Source organism: Calonectris borealis, chromosome 3, assembly GCF_964195595.1.
Source record: "Calonectris borealis chromosome 3, bCalBor7.hap1.2, whole genome shotgun sequence".
Taxonomy (NCBI): Eukaryota; Metazoa; Chordata; class Aves; order Procellariiformes; family Procellariidae; genus Calonectris; species Calonectris borealis.
This window is the reverse complement of record NC_134314.1, coordinates 16,658,101-16,683,007: the sequence shown is the minus strand read 5'-3', so window position 1 is coordinate 16,683,007 and position 24,907 is coordinate 16,658,101. Positions and strand designations below refer to the sequence as shown.

The following is a 24,907-nucleotide window of genomic DNA, read 5'->3' as shown; positions in this document are numbered from 1 at the left end:
CTCCAACTGCCACAAGATTTCATTTAAGTTCAAAATGAGAAATACTCTCAATTTCCTTCTACATAAGAGAGTAATAAGGACATTTGGCATATACTTTTACATTTATCTCAATTTTGTCTTTCCAACGTAGCTGATCACCAGGTAACACAAGAGATGGAATATGAAGAAGAAAAGAGCAATCAAGTTAGATAACATTCTGATCTAAAAGTAATGTAACATATGCCACTGAGACTATGAATAATTGGGTCAATTACTACACACCCAGAGGGTAGAAATATAATTTACACCCAACTAGAGGAACGCAATTAACATGGGTGGAGTAATCCTTCCTAGCTAATCCTTTCATTAAAAATACACAATGCAGCTGGACTTATAATGTCAGAAAAAAGGGGGCTTGCTTTCCTGGCAAAGCAAGGAATTTGTGAAAGCTTAGTCAGCAATCTGAGGCTAAAAACCATACCTGGAAAAGTTTGCAGGCAATTTAAGGAAAAAGCAAGAATTTATAGTATATATACATATATACGCACACACACACACACAATGTACTATATGTATATTCTGTAGTATATAGATTACACGCTCCCTTAACATATCAGCATGCTCACTACTATTTCAGGAGACAAAGCATTTCTCTGTTGACTGAATATGAATCACTAGAGATAAAAGGATAGAAATTAATTCTGCAGGTGCTTCAAAGATGACAGTAAAGGGAAAACCTCCTCTTTGAGAGTCTTCCACCAATAATTAAAGGAGGGAAAAAACAGACTTTGGAACAGTATACATGGGCGTATACTACAGGGGAAATAAAAGAATAAAAAAAAAGGAACAACTCTGTGAAAGGAGAAGTCTACTCCATGCGTTTTCATTGTTTGAGCTTGTTAGTTTTAACCAATTTTTATGGGAAGAGAGACCACACCCTAACAAACTACACAGCAGCCTAGCCTGATCACTTTAAAAGGGAAAGAAATGAGAACTCTTTTTTCAGAGAAAAGGTTCTAATAAAACCATCTTTGGAAAGTGGTCTACAATACAGTATCGTCAATTTAAAGGAATGAAAACATGAGTATGAAACGGTAGTAAATGGGAGAAGCAGTTTCAGAAAAAGCAAATTTTTTACTTTAAAAAAAAAAATTTACAATAATTGAAACAAATGAGGCACAAATTTCTATACACTGAAGATGCTGCTGAGTTTCATTTATATTGTACAACTTAACTGAAGCTGAGTCAAGGCTACTCAGTAACTGGTAAACCCTTTTTCCCCTAGCCCCATTCTGTACATGTGTGATTAGAGAAAGCAGATTCATAACTAATTTAAGAGATCTACTAAAGTTTGTCACGATGTAGTTTGGTCAAAGATACACAAGGGTTTGCTTCCCATGAAAGGTAGTAATACTGAAGGTGGTTGGTAAAATAATTTAATTAAAAAAAAAACCAACTACAACAAAACTCCCATAAAACTATTGAAAAAGCATAATTCACATTATACTGATCCACAGTTTATCATAAATATTTCAGAATGTTTTATGTTACAGTGTAGTTTCACTTTGCCAAGTTTTTTTTTTTTTTTACTTTTTTTGTAATTGTGACAATGCGGTGTTAAAATTATTTCATTACTGCACATGCAGCAGACATTTTGATGTAAAATATGGCTGCAATTAATACAAAGTATCAGCTACCTTCTGTGGTTTTAAAACAAAACTTGATTACAACTATTGTAATAAAATTATAAATATAAAATGAAAAAGTAAAACGTCTAGACATACTAGACAACAATTTTCCCCAAACAAAATCATTCTAAATGGAGATTCAATGACTTCTGCTTCATGACACTTCTGAAATTGTTCTCTTCAATTTGAAACAAAACATGTAAGTGTATGAAACAAATTCTGAAGTTCGAGCCACATCAGTGAAATAAGATACGAAAGCGTTTCCTTCCATGCAATGATGAACTGCAAAGCTGTTTCAAGCGAATATGAGACCATACGGGTGAGATTAGGATATGAGCTTTCTGAGCAGCAGTGTCACACAAACTGTTAGAGCACAAGCTAGGCAAATATCTCTTGGGCTTCCTGTGACATGCTGGCTTCACAAACATCCAGGGGTGCTCCGAGAATGCTGGGGCACCAGTGACATTGAGCCATAGTCATACTGATACTTAAATTATATTGTATTTCCAGCTCTCCACAGCTGCAAGTTCCTATCACTGAAAGTATTTCCTTATTTTCAGGTATTCAAACATAATTATTCTTTAAATTCTGAATGAGCACGAGGTGGTGCTAGGCATCTTAAATTCTGCAGCAACAGTATTTATGACAAACATGCAATGCACCACTTCCTACCTTAAGTCTCTTAATTTTCACTGCAACGTGTTCTAGTTTTTCCCCCTCTGTCTTCCATATGATTATAAAATACAATCTAGTTTTCATCCCACAACAGTTCTTACCAAAAGACATCAATCTGCTCCTCTAACAGACATGGTTGAAGAAAGAACAATAAGAAAAGCAGAACTGACTTAAGGAGGAGATGCGGGACACAGGACTGGAATGCACAATCTGTATCACAGACATATAAAAAAGTAATGTCCAATAAGCAACATTAGGGAGATATGTGCATTCAATTCTTCGTGCTACAAAATTCTTTCTGCAAAAGCACTTAAGGCATGTCTACATACCAGAGAGGCTATAGAGCATGTATAGTTGAGTAACATCCATCCTTGTAGATATTCAAACTTGACTGGTTATAACCTGAGCAACCTGATCAGACTTCGAAGTTGGAGCTAACTTCAAGTTTGGCCCTGCTTTGAGCAGGAAATATACAACCCCCAGAGGTCCCTTCCAACCTAAATTATGCTAAGATTCTACACTGTCAAGTAACTTACTTCTGTTTCACTCCCTGTCATGAGCCCTTCATTATCAACGCTGCATGGATGTTAATTCACTCCTGGGTTCTCTTTTGGATAAAATCAGTAAGCTCAAAGGTGAAACCTGGACGAAATGCTAAAGATAATTCACTCCAATGACCTCTCTCTGTAGCCACTATGGATGAGAGAAGACCATGTGGCACAGGCCACGCTTTTACCATACAGTTATTCTCAGATATCCCAAAAGGAACTCACACATACAACCAGGGCACATGAGATGTACCCTCAGCGCCATGCCATAAAGTCCCTGTTTTGGCAGGCTTTAATTCTTTGCTTACTTTATTTCTGGCACTTTGATCTGGGAAAAACAAATACATGGAACACAAATAAAAATGGTATTGATGCCTTTTTGAGGGCTCAGAAAAACCTAGCCCAATTCCTAAGTAGTGAAACACCAGTCTGTTTCAGAGGGGGCTAAACCTGAGCAGCATGGAAGTGAGTTAATATTTTCATCAGCAAGGTCCTGCAGACCATTACAGTTTTGCTGCTGCATAAGGTCAAAAATGCCCACCATCTCATAGGGATCAGTATTTAACTGCTCATTTTACAAAAAAAAAAAAAAAAAAAAAAAGACACATTCTTAACTGAAGTTGGCAGAAAAGACGAGATAAGTTTTAACTCGTTAGAAATCTCAAACTCACTTATCTACAATCTTGAATTTGAACTGCTAGTATGAATCAAAGTCCAAGTCGCTCTGTCTTCACTGCTACCTCTCTCTAAAACGAAGATAATAGCAGAGTTTGTAACATAGACATTCTCTGGATCAAGAATCTTGTCCTGTGCCATCCTAGTGGCCCCAATTTTTATTTCATCTTTTTCAGTACTGCTTTCTAAAAAGGAAGTAGGTGTCACATACTAGTTAAGAACTAAGCAACTCGGATCAAGCAGGGAAAATTAAGGCCACTTGCAATCTGAGGTACAACCAAAGCACATGCACACACAAGCACTATTTTGTAAAATATTTTTACTCCTAAGGTAGGATCTGGAAACTTTGGTTAAAAGTGACCTTCAGTTTCGACCTCTAAACATAATGTTATGAGACACAGCAAATCTGAAAACAGTCACAAAAAGCATGCAAATCTGTGCACTTAGGAATCTACACTTAAAACCAAAGCATTCAATCTCAGGGAGGGCACAGTAAGTGCTATATCTAAAAGATCAAATAATTGTAAACACTTCTAAAAATTTGTAAACTTGCTGTAAAGAGATTTTTCCTAGCTCTAGAAAGCAAGCTCTAACTCATCTGGGACTTAGCAGAGACAAAAGGCCAAAATTCCTATTCTTATGAAACGGAGCACTTTTGAAAGGGCAAAAGAGGTCACTCACTCAATAGACAGAACAGCAGCTCCTAACTGCAAAGAGGCTCCGATTTAATACAGATGCAGAGGAAACAATGACACTAACTGACCAGTAACCGTTTTTTCCTAGCTCTGTCATAAGGAGGAAAGTGAACCTAATTCGCATCACCTAAGCAGGAAAAAAGACTACAGCTTGGGTTAACATAAGCTTTCCCTTTTGAACTTACTAAGACATTAATGTATCTAATGTACCTGAATTTGGATACAGGCAGACATCATTGATATCATATTCTGGCTCCATTGAAGTAAATATCTTCCCCTGAAATTGTAGGAAGAAAATATATTATAAAGAACGCCAAACAATATCATTAAATTTAGTAAATCCAAACATTAAGAATAGCCATTATAGAAGCTAAGAAATACGATGGAATAAAGATGGAACAGATTTTGCAGAACAATAAAATGTTATTAAAGTATTTGAACATAACACAAGGAACTCAATATTGTATTTTGTCTCTGATCCGATCTCTTACAAGGAAGTGTAGCCTACTGGTTATTGAAGACGCAGCAATGTGCAGTGGCACTTCTAATTTCTCATTTTCAACACAGAAGTGTGAGCTATGTGTGTCAGATCTGCTTTATTTTATTTTATGCAAAAGTGGGGGTGAGGGCCATAAGTTCCTGGCACATTGCCAGCGTAGCCCTCCTTTTGTTCAAGTCTGAATGTGGTAGTTTTAAATCATTTTATTTTGGTAAGTATCATGAGCTGAAATGATGGATTGGGAGTGGAATTTGATTCTAGAGCTTGGTTCCTCCAACCTGCTCATGTCTATATAAAATGAAATATAGCTCAGCACTTGATCTGTAATTTATAAACTCAGTATTAAAGAGGTCTAAATATAAAATAAAAGTAGTAAAAGCATCCAGTGGTGTCTAGCTTAGATCAGAATTCAAGTTACAAAGGTTATTTAAGAAAAAGGTAAAAGCAGGAAGCAACATTCTTAAAAAAAATAAGAATTGGAACAGAGTCTGAAAAATCCAGACAAAATACAGGTGCTTTTATAAGCCAACACACAAGACAGCCAGTAAAGGAAGAGTCTCTAAGAACTGGGCCACATAATCTGAAGCATGAGAGTACATGCCTACACGGTTCTAAATGAGGGACAGGAACAGAGCAAATTTTGATCCTATTCCTCTTTTTTCTTTCCCTGCAGCAATCCCACCTACCTTTCTGGGCCCTTCCTTTCCCTCCCAGTTACATGCTGTTACCCCACCCACCTCTGGTCTCTCCCCGATGATTAATAAGAGTCCTCCCCCACCCCGGTCTTAGTAGACAAAAGCCTCATGCTCCCCACCCCAAGGCACGTCTCAGCATGGGGCTATTCTGGTATCAAAGCCATATGCTCTCCACCCCGCAGTCTGCCTCTGCAGTTGATTCCCAGCCAGAGATAGTCAGGAACCAACATCTGGGAGAGGTGGAGCCAGCTGGAACATACTCTAGGAAAGAGTCCAAAGCTATCTTTGCCTTCCAGCAGTAAGAAACCCTCCCTTTTCCCACTGCAGAAGCCACCTGACAAACCTTACAGTGTTTCAATCTCAATGAGGGAAACATATATACCTAGGGAAAATGGAGAGAGGCCACTGCAGATGTTTTAAATAATAACCAATTAATTTATTTGGTCTTTTAAACAATAAAAAGTAACTGCAGAGGAGCTTACAAAAAAACTGCTTGCGATCACAGAAAAAATAAAAGAGGCTGTTGAATGTTCATGAAGAAGCACAGAATAGAGAAATGACTGCCTGAAATAGTCAGAAAAAAGTGCCTCTAAACTACTATAACTGCTCTTCATATGTTTCATTACAAAGCTCGAAAAGCATAGATGGAGCATGCTTTTTAGAAGGAATGCAGTGAATAAAGATAGCCCCTCAAACCAAATCAAGCTACAGTAGTATTATTATGATTCTATGGGGTAACATATTTTGTACAAGCTGCACTGACAGAAAGATAAGAAAAAGAACAGCACGATGTAATGAAAGAAAGTCTTTAGAAACTTAGAGATTTCAACTTCACTTAGAGGTGCAAAAGGCAGGGATAGAGATGCTGCCCATTGCAACATTATCCATTAATACAGCATAGTACTATGTTAGATCCAAATAACAATGTGTATCTGCTTCAATATGCTAATAGGTTTCTGTGAAAATAAGCAGTACCTGATTTTAATAGGTCATAAACTAGCTGATCTACCTTTGAAGTTAGCCCTTCTTTGAGCAGAGGATTGGAATAACCGTGTTTTCTCTGATGAAAAATCGTAACTGGATGTGTTCAAGCACACTGTGAGAAATACACAAACCAGGGCAATGGCTAAGATACTACTTTTTATGTTTAAATCTTTCTACTGAAAGAAACATCTTAGGTAGACATGTACAAACAGCTAAAAAAATACCTAAGACTACATCTTTATCCCTGACAGGCTGTTGAGTATCTTCCCAGATGTTGGTTTATTTAGTCAGACAGGACAAAATGCTATGTAAATTAGGACACATTAAAAACCCAACTTCCTACACTGAATTTCAGCTTTATTATTCAAGCTGCATGAAAAAAAAAAGAAAATAAAAATTAAAAAATCTGAATGCAGCAATATAAAAACACTTACCGTATCTTTGTTCCACATTTTTATGATTCGAGAATCTGCAGAGATAATTAAATCCAACTGACGCTGAAACTGAACTGACTTAATAGGCAGGCCATAGTGGTGATCTTTGACTATTAATGGATTACTAGACCGGAGATCATACAACAAAACCTTGAAGAATAAGAGACAGATTAAACTTACAATATTGCAAGATCAAGAGGAAGTCATGCACACCAGATCTTCACTAAAGATTTAACTAAACTTGAGATTTTTTACTTAAATACATGAACAGGATTTATAAAAAATAAATTATTTTAAATTCTGAAAACAGCTTATTACGTGAGCCCAGTTTATGCTGACAATACATTTTAATGTCAGAATGCTTCAGTCTAGAAAAATTAAGAGCAAATTTAAGAGCTCACCATCTTTCTAAAGTCTTTTTAATTTCTATTGAAAAAATGAACCGTTTTCAAGGCTCTTAGTATTTCTTAATTACTAATATTTCAGTTTCAGATTCTTGGGCTGTTCTTACAAGATTTAAATTTTCAGACTCCCTTCCACATTCAGTGAGTATCACTTTCACTCAGTGAAACATCCCAGAATATAATTTTTTATTTTAAGGAAAGTAGAGAGTACAGGCCCTGTCTTCCAGAAACTTGCATTTTTATCTCCAAAGTTTTGTATGGAACTTGAGAAAGACCTTAAATCTTTCACACGCAAAATGTGAATACTAACAATTTTGGGGAAAAAAAATATTATCACTTTGTTTAATAAAAAATATAATCTCCAATAAAACTTGCCTGACATGTATACTAACATCATCACAAATACGACTCTTACACACGTATCTGCTCTTGAAAAAGCTAGTTTTCTAAACCCACGAAAATACTGATGAAGGCAGAAAAAAATTCCCATACTCCACTTTACAAATATGATAGCAACAATGAATAAATGAATCTAAATGATCCCTCACAGAAAGATAAGACAGTAAAAACAATAGTTGAAAGACAATCGCTTCCGCTTCATTAGCCACCATCAAGGTAAGGGACAGCATATATGTTGCATTGAGATGGTACTGATAAGAGTCCCAAAAAGCAGCAACTTCCCCGCATACTTGATTCTTAAGTCATAAGAAAATTGCAGAATTTTAAGTTATATAGTATGTAGGTTGTAATGATTTTAAGTGGTCCCTACAGTATTCTGAAGAGCAAGACCATTTGACAAAATTAATTCGCAGTTTAAGAATGACTATCACTACTCTATACATGTAATTTATGCTCTAATAAATACTTTTATTAATATATATTTACATTACAATAAGTGCACTCAATGTATGATAGATCTGGACTGGCAGTTGCAAGAACAGGATCTCCTAAGAACTGTTGTAGATGAAATTAAGTCTACCTGCCCAGTAGATGTTCCAACAGCCATATTCAAAGCTCCATCAAATTTCAGGGCTGAAATGGATGGTAAACCATCTATCCTGCAAAACACAATGCTTATAGTTAGACATTCTTTCAATAAAGGCCGCAAATGATTTTTTCAATGTTAAAAATAGCTAAGATAATGAATGTAAATTAATTTACAGATATCACTCAGAAATACTACTTTAAAAAGCTGTATTGTTTACATTCACAACTTGTGGTTGTATAGAAAATTAGCCACTACTACTCAGATCAATAACTAAGAGACTCATCTACGACCAAGCTGGGCGGGCGTGTTGATCTGCTCGAGGGTAGGAAGGCTCTGCAGAGGGACCTGGACAGGCTGGATCGATGGGCCGAGGCCAACTGTATGAGGTTCAACAAGGCCAAGTGCCGGGTCCTGCACTTCGGCCACAACAACCCCAGGCAACGCTACAGGCTTGGGGAGGAGTGGCTGGAAAGCTGCCCAGAGGAAAAGGACCTGGGGGTGCTGATTGACAGCCGGCTGAACATGAGCCGGCAGTGTGCCCAGGTGGCCAGGAAGGCCAACGGCATCCTGGCCTGTATCAGAACTAGTGTGGCCAGCAGGAGCAGGGGGGTGATCGTGTCCCTGTACTCAGCACTGGTGAGGCCGCACCTCGAATACTGTGTTCAGTTTTGGGCCCCTCACTACAAGAAGGACATGGAGGTGCTGGAGCGTGTCCAGAGGAGGGCTACGAAGCTGGTGAAGGACCTGGAGCACAAGTCTTATGAGGAGCGGCTGAGGGAACTGGGACTGTTTAGCCTGGAGAAGAGGAGGCTGAGGGGAGGCCTCATCGCGCTCTACAACTACCTGAAAGGAGGTTGTAGCGAGGTGGGGGTTGGTCTCTTTTGCCAAGTAACTAGCGATAGGACGAGAGGAAATGGCCTCAAGTTGCACCAAGGGAGGTTTAGGCTGGACGTTAGGAGAAATTTCTTTACTGAAAGAGTGGTCAGGCCTTGGAACAGGCTGCCCAGGGAAGTGGTTGAGTCACCATGCCTGGAGGTATTTAAAAGACGTGTAGATGAGGCGCTTAGGGACATGGTTTAGTGGGCATGGTGGTGCTGGGTTGATGGTTGGACTCGATGATCTTAGAGGTCTTTTCCAACCTGTATGATTCTATGATTCTATGACTAAGAAAAACTTTTATTCACACTAGCAATGACAAGAAAAGACCATGGGCAGGTCATTTTAATGCAAAGTGGGATTTGTTTCTAAAAGCAAAACTTCTGAAAAAACAGAAGAACACACTCTGAAAAGGTAGCCTTTACTCACTCTGTGTCTGCTGTCACACTGCTTAAAGCACAGTCCAACAGCCCAACTCGATTTCTAGTTCTAGGATCCCAGCATTCCACTTTACCCTAAACAGTTTAGAAAATACATTTCAAGCTTGTGTGACAGATGTCTGGTATTCTGAAAACATTTAAATAAAATTACATCCTCTATGAATAATCAAATTTCCTAGGTTGACATGAGTTGTTCTAATAATGGCATACAAGCTCCACACTTTCACTTACATTTTTTAAAAATGTGATCTGAATGAAAATCATTAACACTAAATTTCCAAAGATTAATAGGATACACATGCTAGCTGATTTCTACAGATGGCTGTATTGTAAAGCAAGATAACATTATTTTCTCTTTCATCTGCAAAATCTCAAGTATCTCAGCAACCACGTAGCTCAGAAATTATATCTGCACTATGCTCTAAAAAGTCATCTTGTTTAACGGATCTATACTTAATATAGCAAATGAGATAAAATTAATTAATTAGGTTCCTATCATGATTTCTTCTTATCCTCATGCAACCTAACATAAAAAAGAAACAAATGCTACTGCCCTTTTTATAAAAGGAATGCAAACATTTACCTCAGCCGTCCCCAGAGCAAACAAGAAGTGTACAGGATTTATGTCACAGACATTACTCTCTCTACAACAGAAAAAGGAGCAAGTTTAATGACCTCAGAATAACTTAACACGTGAACAACTAAAAAGATTTCTGTAATCACATACGCTATTGCTCAGTCTGGAAAAGCAAAAGCTGGAGGGAGGGACAGATGGCCACCTAATAGCAGCTTCCCATACTTAAGAGGAGCTTACGAAGAATTTGGAGCCATCAGAGACAGTGCTGATTACTTGGAACAGGTAAGGTTCCAACTGGATGCAAGGATAATATTTTTATGCTATGCAGATAATAAAGCACTGGAACGGATTGCCCATAGAGGCTGTGGAATTTCCATCCTTGGAGTTTTCAAGACCCCCTGGGAAAATTCATCTGAATTCAGTGTGACCATGCCTTGAGCAGGAGGCTGGGCTCTGAGGTTCTTTCCAACCTGAATGATTCTGTTCCTCTGCCCATACCCACCACCTACCACCAAGCCCTTCCTTATCGCTCTGCTCCACTATATTCTTAAACAACTCCATTATGTCAAAAGGTGTTCCTGATTACTTATGTCCTGAAGCTTACATCTCCAACATATTCTGATGAATGGCCTGTCTTCTTTTACCTTCCCCAAGTATCCTGTTTCTCAGGATACAGAGCACCCAGGAGCCCTGTATTTCTCCAACAATTCTTCCAAAGTAAAAATATTTCTCTTTATACCACTCGTCCTGGCGCCTTCTAATGTCTTTCATTCAAAGACCTCCACCCCTAATTCTGTAACTCATCCAATCCCCCTACCCTCACAACCTTCTCACAACTTCAAGTCTCATCTCCTTCATTCAGATTTTTCAGAAGAGCCGTAGCATTCCTGCTCCAGGATTTTATCTTTTTTTTTTTTTTTTGCTACTGCTCAGTTTCTGTAACTATGCCTGCCCAAATATTCCTTCGTCCATTAAAATACCCTACTCACTGAGCACCAGCTGTTGCCCACCAACTAGCTGCTTTATCTAGTCAAGTCTATTCTTCTCATCTGCTTCTCCCCACGTAAAAGAAGCCCAGCTCCTGCTCTGGTAAGGTTTTCAAAAGAATCCGACACACGCTGGAGATATAAAAATTCTCTTTGGGCTACTCCAAGAGCAGAAGGACAAAGACATGCCTGGGAAAGTACATACCCTGTGGGTAGATCTCTATAAGATGGCTAAATTGAGCAATAATGGCAAAGTTTTAATGAAATGCTCTTAAGATCAAGTTATATAATACCTACTACAAGTCTGTATTAAGCAATTTTAAAATATCCACAAAAGAAAACTCAATTAAAACATAAAAACTGGAACAAAGAATTACAGAACATAAAATAAAATGAGGCTCAGGCTCGGCATATGTTCCTTTTCAACTCTACAATGTGTTTGGGCAGTATTCAGATACAGTACTGATGGTGAGCATGCTAGTAGTTTGCTTCCACCTGGTGGAAAGAAGATAGATAGACGTCATGCATTACAGATAACTTACGAAGCGTCAGTTTGCAGGGAGTTGAGAAACCTTCCTTGTTCCAGATTTAGCCTGTATACTTCAGAACTACAAAGGAAAAATCCAAAATTACTCCTTTCCCTTACAATACTGAAACATACTGTTATAAGTTAGGAGGAGTTATAAAGATTCTTGCTGACAGCCTAATTTTACCAAATATACAATTTTCAGACTTCACATTCTAAAACATAAGTCACATCTATCCTTCAGTGTTAAAAACAGAGAAAAACGTGCATGTTCACCAAAGGTATTTACTTCCAGGGAAAAGATGCATTGATCCCTTCCTTAAGATCTTTTAATTTCCTATGATTTACATTACATCTTGAATTGCTGCTTATTTTGTTTGAAAGGCCTAAAGACCTCATTTTATTTTTACTACATCTTCTCATAAACTCAATTAATTATTTTACATGATTTGACTCACACTTTAACAGCAACAAAACACCAACCAGGATAGAAAAAGTTATTTAATTTTCCTTACTTAGATGCTAATCACTTTTTAAAACAGTACACTGAATTGGAATTTTTATAATAAATTTGAAAATACATGATGTACCTGGTTTAAGAATCAAAGAAAAAAAAGTCTTAAAATAATAGAGGAAACTGAATTAATCTTAGTCTTCCCACATTTTCCACTCTTCACAAACTGTCTCCATTATTAATTTGGAAGGAATTGCCACTTATTCTAATTTTTAACTTTTCTGGTATTTTCATATTAATTTTATTCTTGGAAAACATTGCTAACAAAAGTGAAACAAAATAATCCACTTAATCAATACCTTGCTCCTACAAAATACAGGTCACACGATGGATAGTGGTAAGAGAAATCTCTACCAAATTTTGGTATTCTTGTCCTGTAGTAATGGCCGTGTTGCGAATGAAACTCCACAAACCTGTCACACTGCAGGAAGACAATCTGAAAATAAAACAGAAAGAACTGAAACATACAGAAGCAGATAAAAATCTCCTCAACTTGTCTTACAGCACAAACTCCAGTGATTTTTTTTTTAGGCTCACACAGGTTTATCACAACCCATTTAAACCATTTCTACTAAAATGATAGAATCGAGTAGTGCTTCATCATTCTCACTAGCCACAGCAAAGCGCTTTATTAATAAAGATTAAATGAATATTCACAAGAGTATATGCGATACCCTGAAAGTGACTCTGCAAATAGAAGCAGTATAGTCATCTCGGTGTTACCCTGCACCAAAATTAACATCTGTACTTTTCAGACACCAGAGCTAATAATTTCTTCCAGGTTCAATGTCATGCAGACACCAATATGTTCATAGGTACTAAGCACACATACTATACATCCTGATGCACGGCAGCGTTCCAATAAATGACACCAGTGACCTTTATGCATTTTTTTGTTGTTTGCCAACTGAAAAAGTACATTGTTTCTTTCTGAAACTTAGACGAACATCTCAATCCTGGAAGAGCCCACGAGGGAGGCATTACTAGAAGGATGGATCTATACTAGTAAATAAAATAGGCCAGAACCTGCCCCTATAGTCCCGATGGCAAGTTAACATGGTACAACTCATATCCATATGAAGGAATTCCTCCCGCTCCAAACAGAGACAGTATCATCCACACCATCTGTTACACTCATGCTGTACGTCAAACCATGCTCAGGCACTGTCTGATGAAGGAGCAGTTGGCCTGGCCCAAATTCATGCCATGATGCATGCAAACAATTAAATGATATGGATAATCACAGGCTAACTTTTGACTCTGAGCCTCATCCCTATTTAGCTTAGATTAGAAAAGTGCTAGTTTAGAATATGTATAGTCCATGCATTTTCTAAAAGTAATAGATAACGAAGATTTTAATTTAAATTTCCTACTGCTGGACTACATTGTTAGCAATGCAAATAAGGATGAGAAGCTCAGGAAAGGTGAGGTACAAAAGTTATTTGTTATCTGTCATCTTTACTTATATATCTGTATATTCTTCCCTTATGAGACATGGAGGAAGTAATGACTTGAGCTAGTACTTCATGCCTATTTATCATTAAGTCCTCCCTTGCTTATGCTTTTTCTGATATCAGAAACCCTAGTGTTTCAACTTTTATTCATGGACTCGCTCATCTTGGTCCAAGACAAGTAGAGTATTATCTTTCAGAAGTGTAACTACGATTTCATACGAGATTACAGATGCAGCTGCACAGTTGATGTTATACAATGATGTTTTTCATATACATCCCAATCAATCCTTTGCGTGCCTAATGCCTTTATGCTTTTAACTGGAGGTTTACAAGCAAAGCTCTTTACTTATCTGTTTGAAACAATGCTCAGATCAAATCTTTTCTCTATCATCACTGCAAAAGAAGAAATGTCTGCATCTTCCTGCAGTACAGAAGCTAAATAAACTATGAGAAGAACATAAAATTAAACTGTATTTAAAAATATCAGTATCACATTCTCTTAGTTCACTACCAGTAAGCCATTAAAAACCTGTTGCCAGCAAGAGAGAAGATGCAGTTTGCTTTCAGTGAGAAAAGTGAATTTTCTTCTCACCCACTCTACCTCCAAAAAGTTTTTAGAAAGTTTTTGATAGTTGCCAAAAGCAACCAAATATTCTGCTAATAATTCTTAATAATTATTTTAAGATAAAATTCTACAATATTGGACTTGAAGATATTTGTGTCCTCTTTTATTAGCAGTGGATACACTGTAATGTCTGTGATACTGTAAATCATGTTTGTCTTTCCTTCATACTAAATTAATTTCTGTCACTACAACCTCAGGGTAGCAAAAGCATAGCTACTAGTGTGTGGCAAAAATACTAAGCAGAAATACATGTCTTTTTGCAAAGGCTGTGGAAAAAAATGTATCACTCTCTCCTAAGTCTGAAACTTAGTCCAAGTCTAAAACTTCTAAGTCTAAAACTTAGGAGAGTACAGAAGTGTAACTGGTCGTATGGATACCAGTATGAATGAAAGCCAACAGCGTGCTCTCACTGTGAAAATGCAAACAAGCCTCAAAAGGCGACCTTAGGAGGACAGCGGGAGCAGACTGGAGAGAAGCTATTTTCCCTGTGCTACTAAAGCATGAGGCAGTGTGACTAGTGTTGGGCCTCCCAATTCAAAAGGGATGTTGAGAGAATCGAGAGGGCTACCAAGACAGACAAGGGGCAGAACACAAAACGTACAAAGAAAGGTTGGAAGAATCTTAGCTTGTTTAGTCAGGCAAAGAGCATCCTGTAGGACAACCTAGTAGCAGCCAGCAACTGAAGTGCAGTTACAAAAATGATGAGAGTCAAACTCATTGCAGTTACAACAGTGGAAATTTCAGATTATCCCGGTCAGGTTGGACAGGAAGGAAAAATTCTTTATGACAAGGTATTGCAACAATTTCTTCAGTGAATTTGTGGCACTTCCAAGCTTGCAGTTTTTGACAGTCCTGCTCAAGCATTACATGACATCTGAAGGTTTCCTTCCAATCAATATTTTTATGATTCTAAGCATTTCAAGTGTAATTTCTCAAATATTGTTCCCTCTTTCTAACATGTTCAAAACATTATGACAGCTACCTGAAATTAGTTTTCTTTCTAATGATTTGGTAAGCCTTAGGAAAATAAAATTGAAAATAAGGTTGTATTAAGTTGTGAAAGTAGGGCTTCAGTCTGGAATAAAATAGCAATTTTGGCTGAAAACACACACAAGCCTCACTGTTTGTAACCAGTCAGAAACGTATTTGCGAACACAATGTCTTCCTCAGTCTTCCAAATAACTGTTTGGTCTCTACAACCAAAAACATTGTCCTGCAGACAGGTAAGTGGGAGGCTCCTCTACTGTATCAGTCACCTTCTTCTGCTACTTGAATTCACGCACGTTCTTGGAAAAAAATTTTAAAAGACTAAATTCTTAAAAGACTAAAGCTAGAAGGCTAGATGATAATGTCTCTGATCAAATAGAAATACTTATTAAAACAAACCTGTACCGGAAATGCTAAGGTTTCTTCTCAGGAAAAAACCTATTAAAAGAAACCCTTAACAAAAAAAAAAAGGGCTTGTCCTAACGAAATCGGCAAAATTATATGCTTAAATTTCATATTTAATTTGGAACATAACATCTTGATGAATCAATAAAGCAAAGTTTACAGAAAGAGGTAACATCTTTTATTACACCAACTGCTGCAGCTGGAGAAAACAGATGAGCTTTCAAGCACATACGCACTTTTCTAGGTGTTAAACAGAATTAGAAGCGGTAATGGTATTATGCCTGAAAAATGGCTGATGGTCCTAAGAACTCAACTGTTTCCTCCAGGTACAGCACTTCATTAAAAAACAAAAAAAAAAACAAAAAACCAACAAAACAAAACAAAAAACTACTCTCCACAATTTTTGCCTTATCCATATGCTTGTAATCATCATGGCTACAACACCACTGACAAATCAGGCTATTAGCTTAATCCCACTTCTCAAAAATGGTGTATCTGTGTATCACTCGTCACAAGGGATTGTGACTAAATGTTATCCTAGAAATAATAACTAATTCCATTTTTCTCATTATTTTGTTTGTAGGATAGATCATTATTTGAAGTTTTTCTCTACTACAGACAAAAGACTTTAAAGTGGTAAGGCAAATTATAATACAAAGAGACAAAGAAAACAAACAACATTTTGAAGGTACAAAAATGTTTATCCTGTTTGCTTTTCTAAAAAAACTTTTCTGTTCCAAAAGTTGTGTTGATTGACTGCCTTTACTATATATGAAAATGCATTTTAATATACATATTAAATAATTTTTTCATTTATACATTGAAAACATTAAACATACCTTTGAGTAATCATCTGATAAAATCTCAAACGTAACCACTAGAGGAGAGAGCAAGAGAATTTTAAGTTAACTAAGTAAGAAAACTTATTTGCAAACATTGGCATAAATCCTGAAAACATTTACACTCATGCTAACCTTTAGTCATATAAGTATTCCCCACAGGTGTCAATGCATAATACAGTCATTGTGATAAAATCTTTAATTATATAACTTTATTTGCAAAATAGTAAGTAGTTTTCTAAAAATTTAGAAACATATGAAGCATCTTGTAATCTTTTTATCGTTCTTGTATACTTGACACGTTCCTCAACACAATCCTCAACCATGTATTTATTGGCTCAGGGAAGGTCTAATCAAATGGTTTTCAGTGAGTGTGTGGTCCATGGACCTTTGGTAATCCATCAAAGATGACAAAAAATGACATGAGTTCGGATATACCACGCACAAACCTGCACACGTGATCTTTCTAAGGGGTCAGCACTTCTGCAGAAAAAATTTTAAGGCTCAAAAAAATCACAAATTTGAAAGCTACTATCCATGCTGAACACTGCAATGTATTGAACTTTGCCTAGTTTTAAATGAGCTGGGTTGGGAACATTAGGGAGTAGCTGCTTCAGCTAAATTGGTTCCATTTAAATGAGGTAGCTCATTTAAAGTTACCTGAAGTGACTCTATGCTACATTTCAAATTAAACATACTTTTGCAGTCTAGTAAGATGCCAGTTCAAAAAAATTTACTTTAAGCTCTAATTACCAGCAAGCATTTACTATTACAATGACTCCTACTCTTTTAAAGCGGGTCTCACTTTGCCATACCCTCCCCAGCCTCTCTGAACTCCTACGCCTACCACCTCCCCTCTTACCACGTTGTAGCACTGTCCCCTCACCCGACGTGACTCCTTGTAGTCCTGAGATACAGGGTAAAGAAATACTACCATGATCTAATCACCTTTTCCTGACCTAATTCAGTAGTCCTCAGTTTTTATTTTTCACATCACTTACACACACATCACAGTTAGACCAGTTTCATTCTTCCGTAATGATTTCTGCCACCCTATGCTCATTCCCTCATTGGTTTGGTCACCCCCGTATCCCAGTTTTCAGCCATCAGTCTTCTAACATCCCAGTCTTCTAAAAAAAAAAAACAAACCAAAGAAAAAAACCCCACACGCCATTCCCCAAATCTATGCACCCTAAAAATCAGAGCCACAGCAGCTCTGACCTCCTCCCCTAGACTAACTGCCAGCAGATGCTCCCTTTCCCATTGTCTAGATGGCTCCTTGCTTTCCTCACCATAGCTATTCTCCCTCCAAATTAGCAGCAAACAAGGTGTAATTAGGGCCTTGGCTATGCTACCATCTATCCCTAAGTACCTTGCTTCCAAGAAAACAAACACACACAACCACTTTCAGGAAATTCTCTTTACCCTATAACTCACCTACTGAGCTTGGGCTCCAGTGGGAAAACAGTGAGAACGCATTTCAGTAACAATGGTGCAACCACGGTGCATTCTCCTACCTTACTGCTTCACTGAAGAGGGAAGAAGGGAGAACTGACGGCTACCCAGCCATTGTACCCCCATAGCATTCCCCAAACAGAGCACAGCCTTCAGCCACATTCACTCTCCAAGCCCCGTGCTTACCGGTAAATCTTACATTCCTCACACCGCTCCAAGAGACGAGAGAACTTTGAAGGAGGAGGAAAAGGCAAAAATACAGAGATAAAGACTAGGTGACATTTTACTCTAGATTCTTGTGTCCCCTCAGCACAGGGAGGGAAATTTATACTTGAGTCCAACCTGAATTATATATGAAAGGTATCTTGTACTAACAGCCTTAGATTACACTAACCTTCAGAATCTAAGCATCTTTCAAATTTCTGGGATAACTGATAGGTATCAAAACAGCGGATCCTTGGCTTATAAGTTCCTGAAAGAACAATTTGATCTTTAATAAAAAAAATAAACAAAAAAATAACATTAAAGCATTTTTTTTTTAAATATAATGTCTTACATATACAGGCTTTACTGCATTTCAACTATAAGTACTCTGATCTTACTGAAGTCTCTGTGACTGGAAAAACATGTCTCTTAGTGACATGACCTTATGGCCTGGTTTTTGTCTTTGGTGCCTGAAAGCAACCTATTCGTACGTAGATTCTTCTGATTACCAGATACATCATACAGAATTTAATACCTTCCAGTAAGTCTGAAAGATCAAGTCTCCTTATGCTATTAATGCCTACTAAAGTATTCATGTTTGGATCCTGCTTTGACAGTTACAAAATGTAGCATTATCCTCCATCTTTTAAAAAAATACTCAAACAATGATGTTCAGAAGTTATTTAAAGCAAATTTATCTACACACAATAAAAATAATTAAGAACTTAGTTTTTAACTGTATTATAGACAGTTTAGTTTTTAATTTTATTATAAACCCCCAGTGGCAAGGGCATTGGACTAGATGATCTTCAAGGCCCCTTCCAATCCAGATCATTCTATGATTCTATGATTCTAAGAACATCTGTATTCTAAAAAGAAGTGTTTCACAATACCACTGCCAAGACAGCCACTCTATCATATCTTAAGAGTAAGCTTCCAAAACTCTGTTCAATGCTACATTTAAAAATGAATTCCTATCAATCAAGATTTTCCAGCACTTTCGGCCTTTGCTATAGAAAGACACTTTGTTAACTCACCAACTGCCATAATATACTGTCCATCTCTTGATACCTTAATCTTTGTGCTAACTGTGGGCATTTCAAAGTCTTGAATAAGTTCAATTCTTCTACGGATATCTATAAAGAAATAAAATAAAATAAAATAATTTTTTAAAGGTACCACTATTGTATCAGCCCAAAAAAACTGTAATGGATTCTTAAGGAAGCATGTTGACTTAATTGAATATAAGGAATATCTTTTAAGATCTTTTAAAACATAAAGATCTTTTAAGTATAATTAACACATGTTATAAGCAGATTAATAGAGTCTGTTAACCCTGAGATGCAGGCTACCTCCATGCAAAATAAATGCCTATTCTGGGGTGGTAACTGTGTAACAAATTATTATATAATGTAGCAGCAAATATTTACCACACATTTTACACAACTAAGATGTTGTATAATATATTCCATCCTCCTGTTAACTCTATGCGGTTTTAGTTGGTTGAGGTTTTTATACAAGCCTTCTTATGGTATGTAAATAGCCATATTTTATTTTGGATAACAAGTTTAGGCTAAAATTATGATGTTCCTGCACTCTAAGATGAGCATAACACACATAGAGGAGTTTATAGTTGGACTTTATCATAAGCTATACATGGAATCCATCCGTCACATTTCTGTACAATCTAAAGCCCCAATATTTAATGCCTGAAACGTAAGGCAATATTGGTAATATTCTATTTATATAAAGCTGTATAGAGAGCTGAAGTATGGCCTTCTAACCATAACTATTTATAGCTTTAATTTCCTAGTTTTTAAAACATGATCTATGCATAACTTCCTTGTATCAGTTAGTGAAGTGTCTCCCTCTGGGCTTCCATGTTGTGTCTGTGCAGCCGAGTATCACTGAGGACCCTGTGACAGGAAAACTCACCCACATCTTTCTTCTGTAAAGCTCTTTTCTTCCTGTCTGAAAGCCACTGTAAGAAAATACATAAATCAAACTTGAGCTTGTTACACATAAAGGAACCAGAGAATCGCTTAAAGTTTATCCAATTTGAAAGTATAAGAAACTTAGGCCATTAATTCTTTTTCTCTTGATTATTTTAAAATTTCCATTGGTAAGTTTAACCACTTCACGTCAAGAAAACTTAAAAAGGAGTGTTTTTTAAGGGTCTGTGGAATAACACACCTACAGTTAGAGATGCACGCCTTCAAACTGCATTTTTAGTTTAAAAAATACTTACAGATGGTTTTAGTTAGCGATCCCCACCCTCAACACAAGCGCACAGAGCGAAGGGGCAGCTCGGGAGCCGCTCTGGCCCGGGCCGGAGCTCAGGCCCACAGCGTTCAACACGCGTTTAAAGCCGCCTGCTACAGGAACCGGCGGGCAGCCCCCCCGGCTCAGGCGGGCGGCCGGGCCCGGCGACCCGGTTGCGAGAGGGGCCGGGCCGGGCTGGCAGCGCGTCCCTCGTCCCTCCCCCTGCCACCCCCTCACCTCCGGGAGGCTCCTGCCGGCGCTCAGGCTGTAGATCTTCACCTCGTTGAGGCTGGAGACCTGCATGGCCGCGGCCCTGCCCGCCTCTTCCCGGGCGGAGGGGAAGCGGAAGGCGGCTCGCTTCCGGCCCGCTGCTGCTTCCAGCCGGAGCGGGCGGGAGGGCAGCCGCGCTGGCGGGCCGGGCCGCGCTCCTACGCGGGGGCTGGGGGCAGCCCGGGTGACGGCGGCCCTCGCCCCCTCCTCCTAGGGAAGACGCGAATCCACGGGAAAGCAAGCGTTGCCGGCGCCGCTGCTGGTAGCGAAACAGCTGAGCTCTGCCGGTTTCGCAGGCGTTCGTTTCGGGCGTTCAGAAAGCACCTGTGCAAGAGGCTGCCGGGCCCAGTCTGTGGGGACGGGGGGGACAAACGGGGCGGCCGTGTGCGCCGCGCAGCCGGCGGCTCTCCCCCTCGGTAGGCAGGAGCCCATCTTGGAACGTCCAGCGGGACGCCGGGCACAGCGGTGCCATGGCGGGCAGCCTTCAGGCTAAACCAGGAAGGCAGGAGTTGCTTTTCCAGAGGTGGTGGAGGAGGTGGATTTTCTCACCCTACGGCAAACCCATGTCCGTTATCTACGGAAAACATTGAGTCCAGGATTTGGTTGATCAGAACCTTGCCAGCAAATGTGAAAAGACACATTTTTATTGCTTTGTAGCGTCACTGTTTAAACAAGTATGGACATGCAAAGATCAGACCATTACTACTTTGACTTAGAAGAGCAACGACAAGGATCAAAATAATGTGTATCTGATCTATATACATTCTCAAGAAACAATGAAAACCAAAACCAAATACTTAGCACTGCAATACGTAAGAACGGTACAAGATGCAAATTGAAGCTGTTTCAAATAAGTCTTAAGTATGGTATTCCCTGGATGATGTATTTCAACAATGATGATACTAATATCATGACCAGAAAGCACTCTATTCTGGTTCATATTAGAGGGTGTTATAGCTGAGATTCATGGGAGATTAACACACCTAAATATAAGTGTCTACGTGGGTACTAGATGTCTAAGCTCCCATTTTAGAGAGCTAAGGCTTCACTTGCTTAAATGTGGGTTGTCTAGTGGCATTTGAGATGCCGTATGGTATCCAGGACACCTAGATGGGGCTGACACAAGACCTATGGAAAACCCATGCCCTTCTGCAGCATGAGCTGGAGGCCAGGCAGGATGCGCAAGGACATCTCAAGTGGCACTGGAAGCTCAGGCGGCTGAATCTCATCCCTAGTGAATGCAGGTAACGAAGTCTGAGGAGCAATGTCGCGCAGTAGCCACTAGGTGCCATCTTCGGGGTGAGTGCAATCATTTCTAGGTTCAACTGTCTAATTACTTAGACCACCCCTCGCTATTTAAGGCCGAATTCACTTGTCCACACATAAAGGTCTTGTGCCATTCGGGATGCCCTAAGGAATCCCAGATATCTGCAGGGGGTTGTTTGGTGTGACGCAAGATGTGCAGAAGACCTGGAAAAGCAGCTGAAGGCCCAACAGGGCGGTCCAGGGCACCTCAAAAGGCATTAGGCAGGGTCAGGAGGACTGAACCCACAAAGAATTCGTAGAGGTGTAAAACACTGGAGATTCTTACAGACTGGAGAATTATGTGACTTTCTTTAGGTGAGACTGCCCAAGGATTCCTGACTCTCTCGTCCGTTCTCCAGATGCATTTAACTGACCGCAGTGCAAAAGAAGAGGGGTAGAACCCAGAGGTTCTGGCTGCACAGCAGGAAACTGTTTTATTTCAAGTTGCTTGAAATTAATTTTTTGTTCTTTTTAGTCAAATTCAGTTCTTAGGCAAAGTTGATAAATCTGAGCCTGGCCAGTCATATATTTAAGACTTCTGAGAACATCAAAGGGGAAAAGATCAACTAGAATATGGATTATTAAAATTTCAGTCCAGGTAACTTAAGAGCAGCCAAATCTGCCTGTTACACTTACTACCGAGTTAAAAAAATCAGGATCTGAATGATGCAGGAGAAGCTTTGACAAAGCATTTTGCTTCCTGTGTATAATGAATCTTTGTTGTGTGTAGTAATGATATACTTTTAAATTTTCCATTCAAACAAATATAGGTGAGCAGGTAAGCATACTGACTGCAAATAGGTGTGATATAGAATGCTTTCAACCATTTTGCTTGCTTTTCCTTTCTTTTTCTAGTGTCAGAATTTGCTTGTGCACTGCCTGGTGACAGACATGGTGCAGTGTCCTGAAACAATGTGGTTATGAGCAAACTGAATGTTACCTTTGCTGATTTTAATGATAACTAGACAGTGCCCCTTCAGTATGTACATACAAATAATTATGTTAAGTACAAGTTTTCAGGTATATTCACATTGAAACAACATTTCATGTTCAGTGTACAAAAGTAAACAGATGCAATTCATCAGGAAGGTTCTGCTGCACTTCACAGTGCAGAGAGAGTGAGTAACCAGTATTCTTTAACATAATTAAGAAATAGATACACAGCTAAGGAATTATGATAAAGAAGTAGTTTGCATACTAATCTTAAAAGTACACAGAAAGATGTTTTCATTTAAGTAGTATTTTATTATCCATTATCAAGTTATTTTAAGAGTTCCTTCATTGAAATATTTTAGAATATAATTTTAAATACATTGCTACAATAATACTAAAACACTCACGGGACTAGGAAACAGGATTTTTAAAGCTTATTTTTAAGCAGAGGGGAAAAAACACACATTACTAGATGACTAAACAGGTGATGCATGTAATAGATATATAAATTGTTTTATAGAGAACTACGGCTCTGTGGTTGCTGTTTTGCAAGCCTAAAACATAAGCTTTCCCATTAGTATCAAAGTCATAATTGTCTAGATAATTAATTTTGGTTATTTGTTAGAGAAATTTGCCTTGTGAGATACTTCAGGTAGGATATTTCAGTGCTGTTAATGACTGGAGGCAGAGTTTTGCTCCTTGGTGTGACATCTGAAGAAGTACTCATAAACACAGAGAGAGGCAAAGTCACAGAAAGGTTCATTGCATTGATGGATCAAAGGGAGCAGAAAGACACATGATGATCATGAGGGAGTTGGACAGCCTTGAGATCACATGTGTCGTGGTTTAACCCCAGCCAGCAACTAAGCCCCACCCAGCCGCTCGCTCACTCCCCCCCGGTTGGAACAGAGGAGAGAATCAGAAGAGTAAAAGTGAGAAAACTCGTGGGTTGAGATAAAGACAGTTTAATAGGTAAAGCAAAAGCCATGCACACAAACAAAGTAAAACAAGGAATTCATTCACTACTTCCCATCGGCAGGCAGGTGTTCAGCCATCTCCAGGAAAGCAGGGCTCCATCACGCATAACGGTGACTTGGGAAGACAAACGCCATCACTCCGAACGTCCCCCCTTCCTCCTTCTTCCCCCAGCTTTATATGCTGAGCATGACGTCATATGGTATGGAATACCCCTTTGTTCAGTTGGGGTCAGCTGTCCCAGCTGTGTCCCCTCCCAACTCCTTGTGCACCCCCAGCCTACTCGCTGGTGGGGTGGGGTGAGGAGCAGAAAAGGCCTTGACTCTGTGTAAGCGCTGCTCAGCAGTTACGAAAATATCCCTGTGTTATCAACACTGTTTTCAGCACAAATCCAAAACATAGCCCCATACTAGCTACTATGAAGAAAATTAACTCTATCCCAGCCAAAACCAGCACTCGCAGCACAACACGCAGTACCAGCCAGGGAAATGGCAGGGGAGACGTGAGCTGTCACAGCTGTGTTAGCGCCAGAGCGTGCAGCACTTTCCAAATCCCATGGCATGTGGTGCTGCATGCTCCTTCCCTTCTCCACCTTCGCTGCTGCTTCATTCAGCCTAAAAAAAATGTATAATGGGGAAAAAAAAGATTTAAAAGTCACAGTAAAACCAGAAAATGTGATAACGGAAAACATTCAATAGGATGTTGCTTAGGCATTAACATCAAGTTTCCTTGATAGTTTTCTATTAAAGCAACAAGTTAGGTAGCAAAATATTTTCTACTTTAATAAAAGTAACCAAAGCAAATGATTCTATATGAAAAAATAAGAAACAAAAAAGTGACATTGCTGCAATAAAAACATTTAGGAAGGAAATAACATATAACGTAGAATTTAGAAATCCGACAGCCTTTTAGCTTGGATATTACCTTATTCACTATAATATCCATGCATACATAAGCATTCCCAACAGCTAGTGCCACTGCAGCAAGTAACATTTCTCGTCTGTTAACAC

The 24,907-nt window shown here is 38.7% G+C and overlaps 1 protein-coding gene across 2 annotated transcripts in view; it reads right to left on the bottom strand.

Annotated features, from left to right (window-relative positions):
• Positions 1–20,775, bottom strand: part of NOL10 (nucleolar protein 10) — a 57,760-nt gene extending 36,985 nt beyond the window's left edge. The window contains exons 1-12 of one of the 2 annotated variants that reach the window (XM_075145057.1): positions 20,652–20,775; positions 20,088–20,133; positions 19,190–19,288; positions 18,343–18,420; positions 16,494–16,531; positions 12,483–12,619; positions 11,686–11,751; positions 10,164–10,224; positions 9,570–9,655; positions 8,256–8,334; positions 6,873–7,022; positions 4,471–4,537 (exon numbers count right to left, since the gene is read on the bottom strand). In XM_075145057.1, the coding sequence (XP_075001158.1) occupies positions 4,471–4,537; positions 6,873–7,022; positions 8,256–8,334; positions 9,570–9,655; positions 10,164–10,224; positions 11,686–11,751; positions 12,483–12,619; positions 16,494–16,531; positions 18,343–18,420; positions 19,190–19,288; positions 20,088–20,133; positions 20,652–20,717 (973 nt within the window). In that variant the 5' untranslated portion in view covers positions 20,718–20,775. Of the gene's footprint in view, positions 1–4,470; positions 4,538–6,872; positions 7,023–8,255; positions 8,335–9,569; positions 9,656–10,163; positions 10,225–11,685; positions 11,752–12,482; positions 12,620–16,493; positions 16,532–18,342; positions 18,421–19,189; positions 19,289–20,087; positions 20,134–20,400; positions 20,532–20,651 lie in introns of those variants that run through there. The other variant, XM_075145058.1, reaches the window with a different exon arrangement.
• Positions 20,776–24,907: the final 4,132 nt, after the last annotated feature.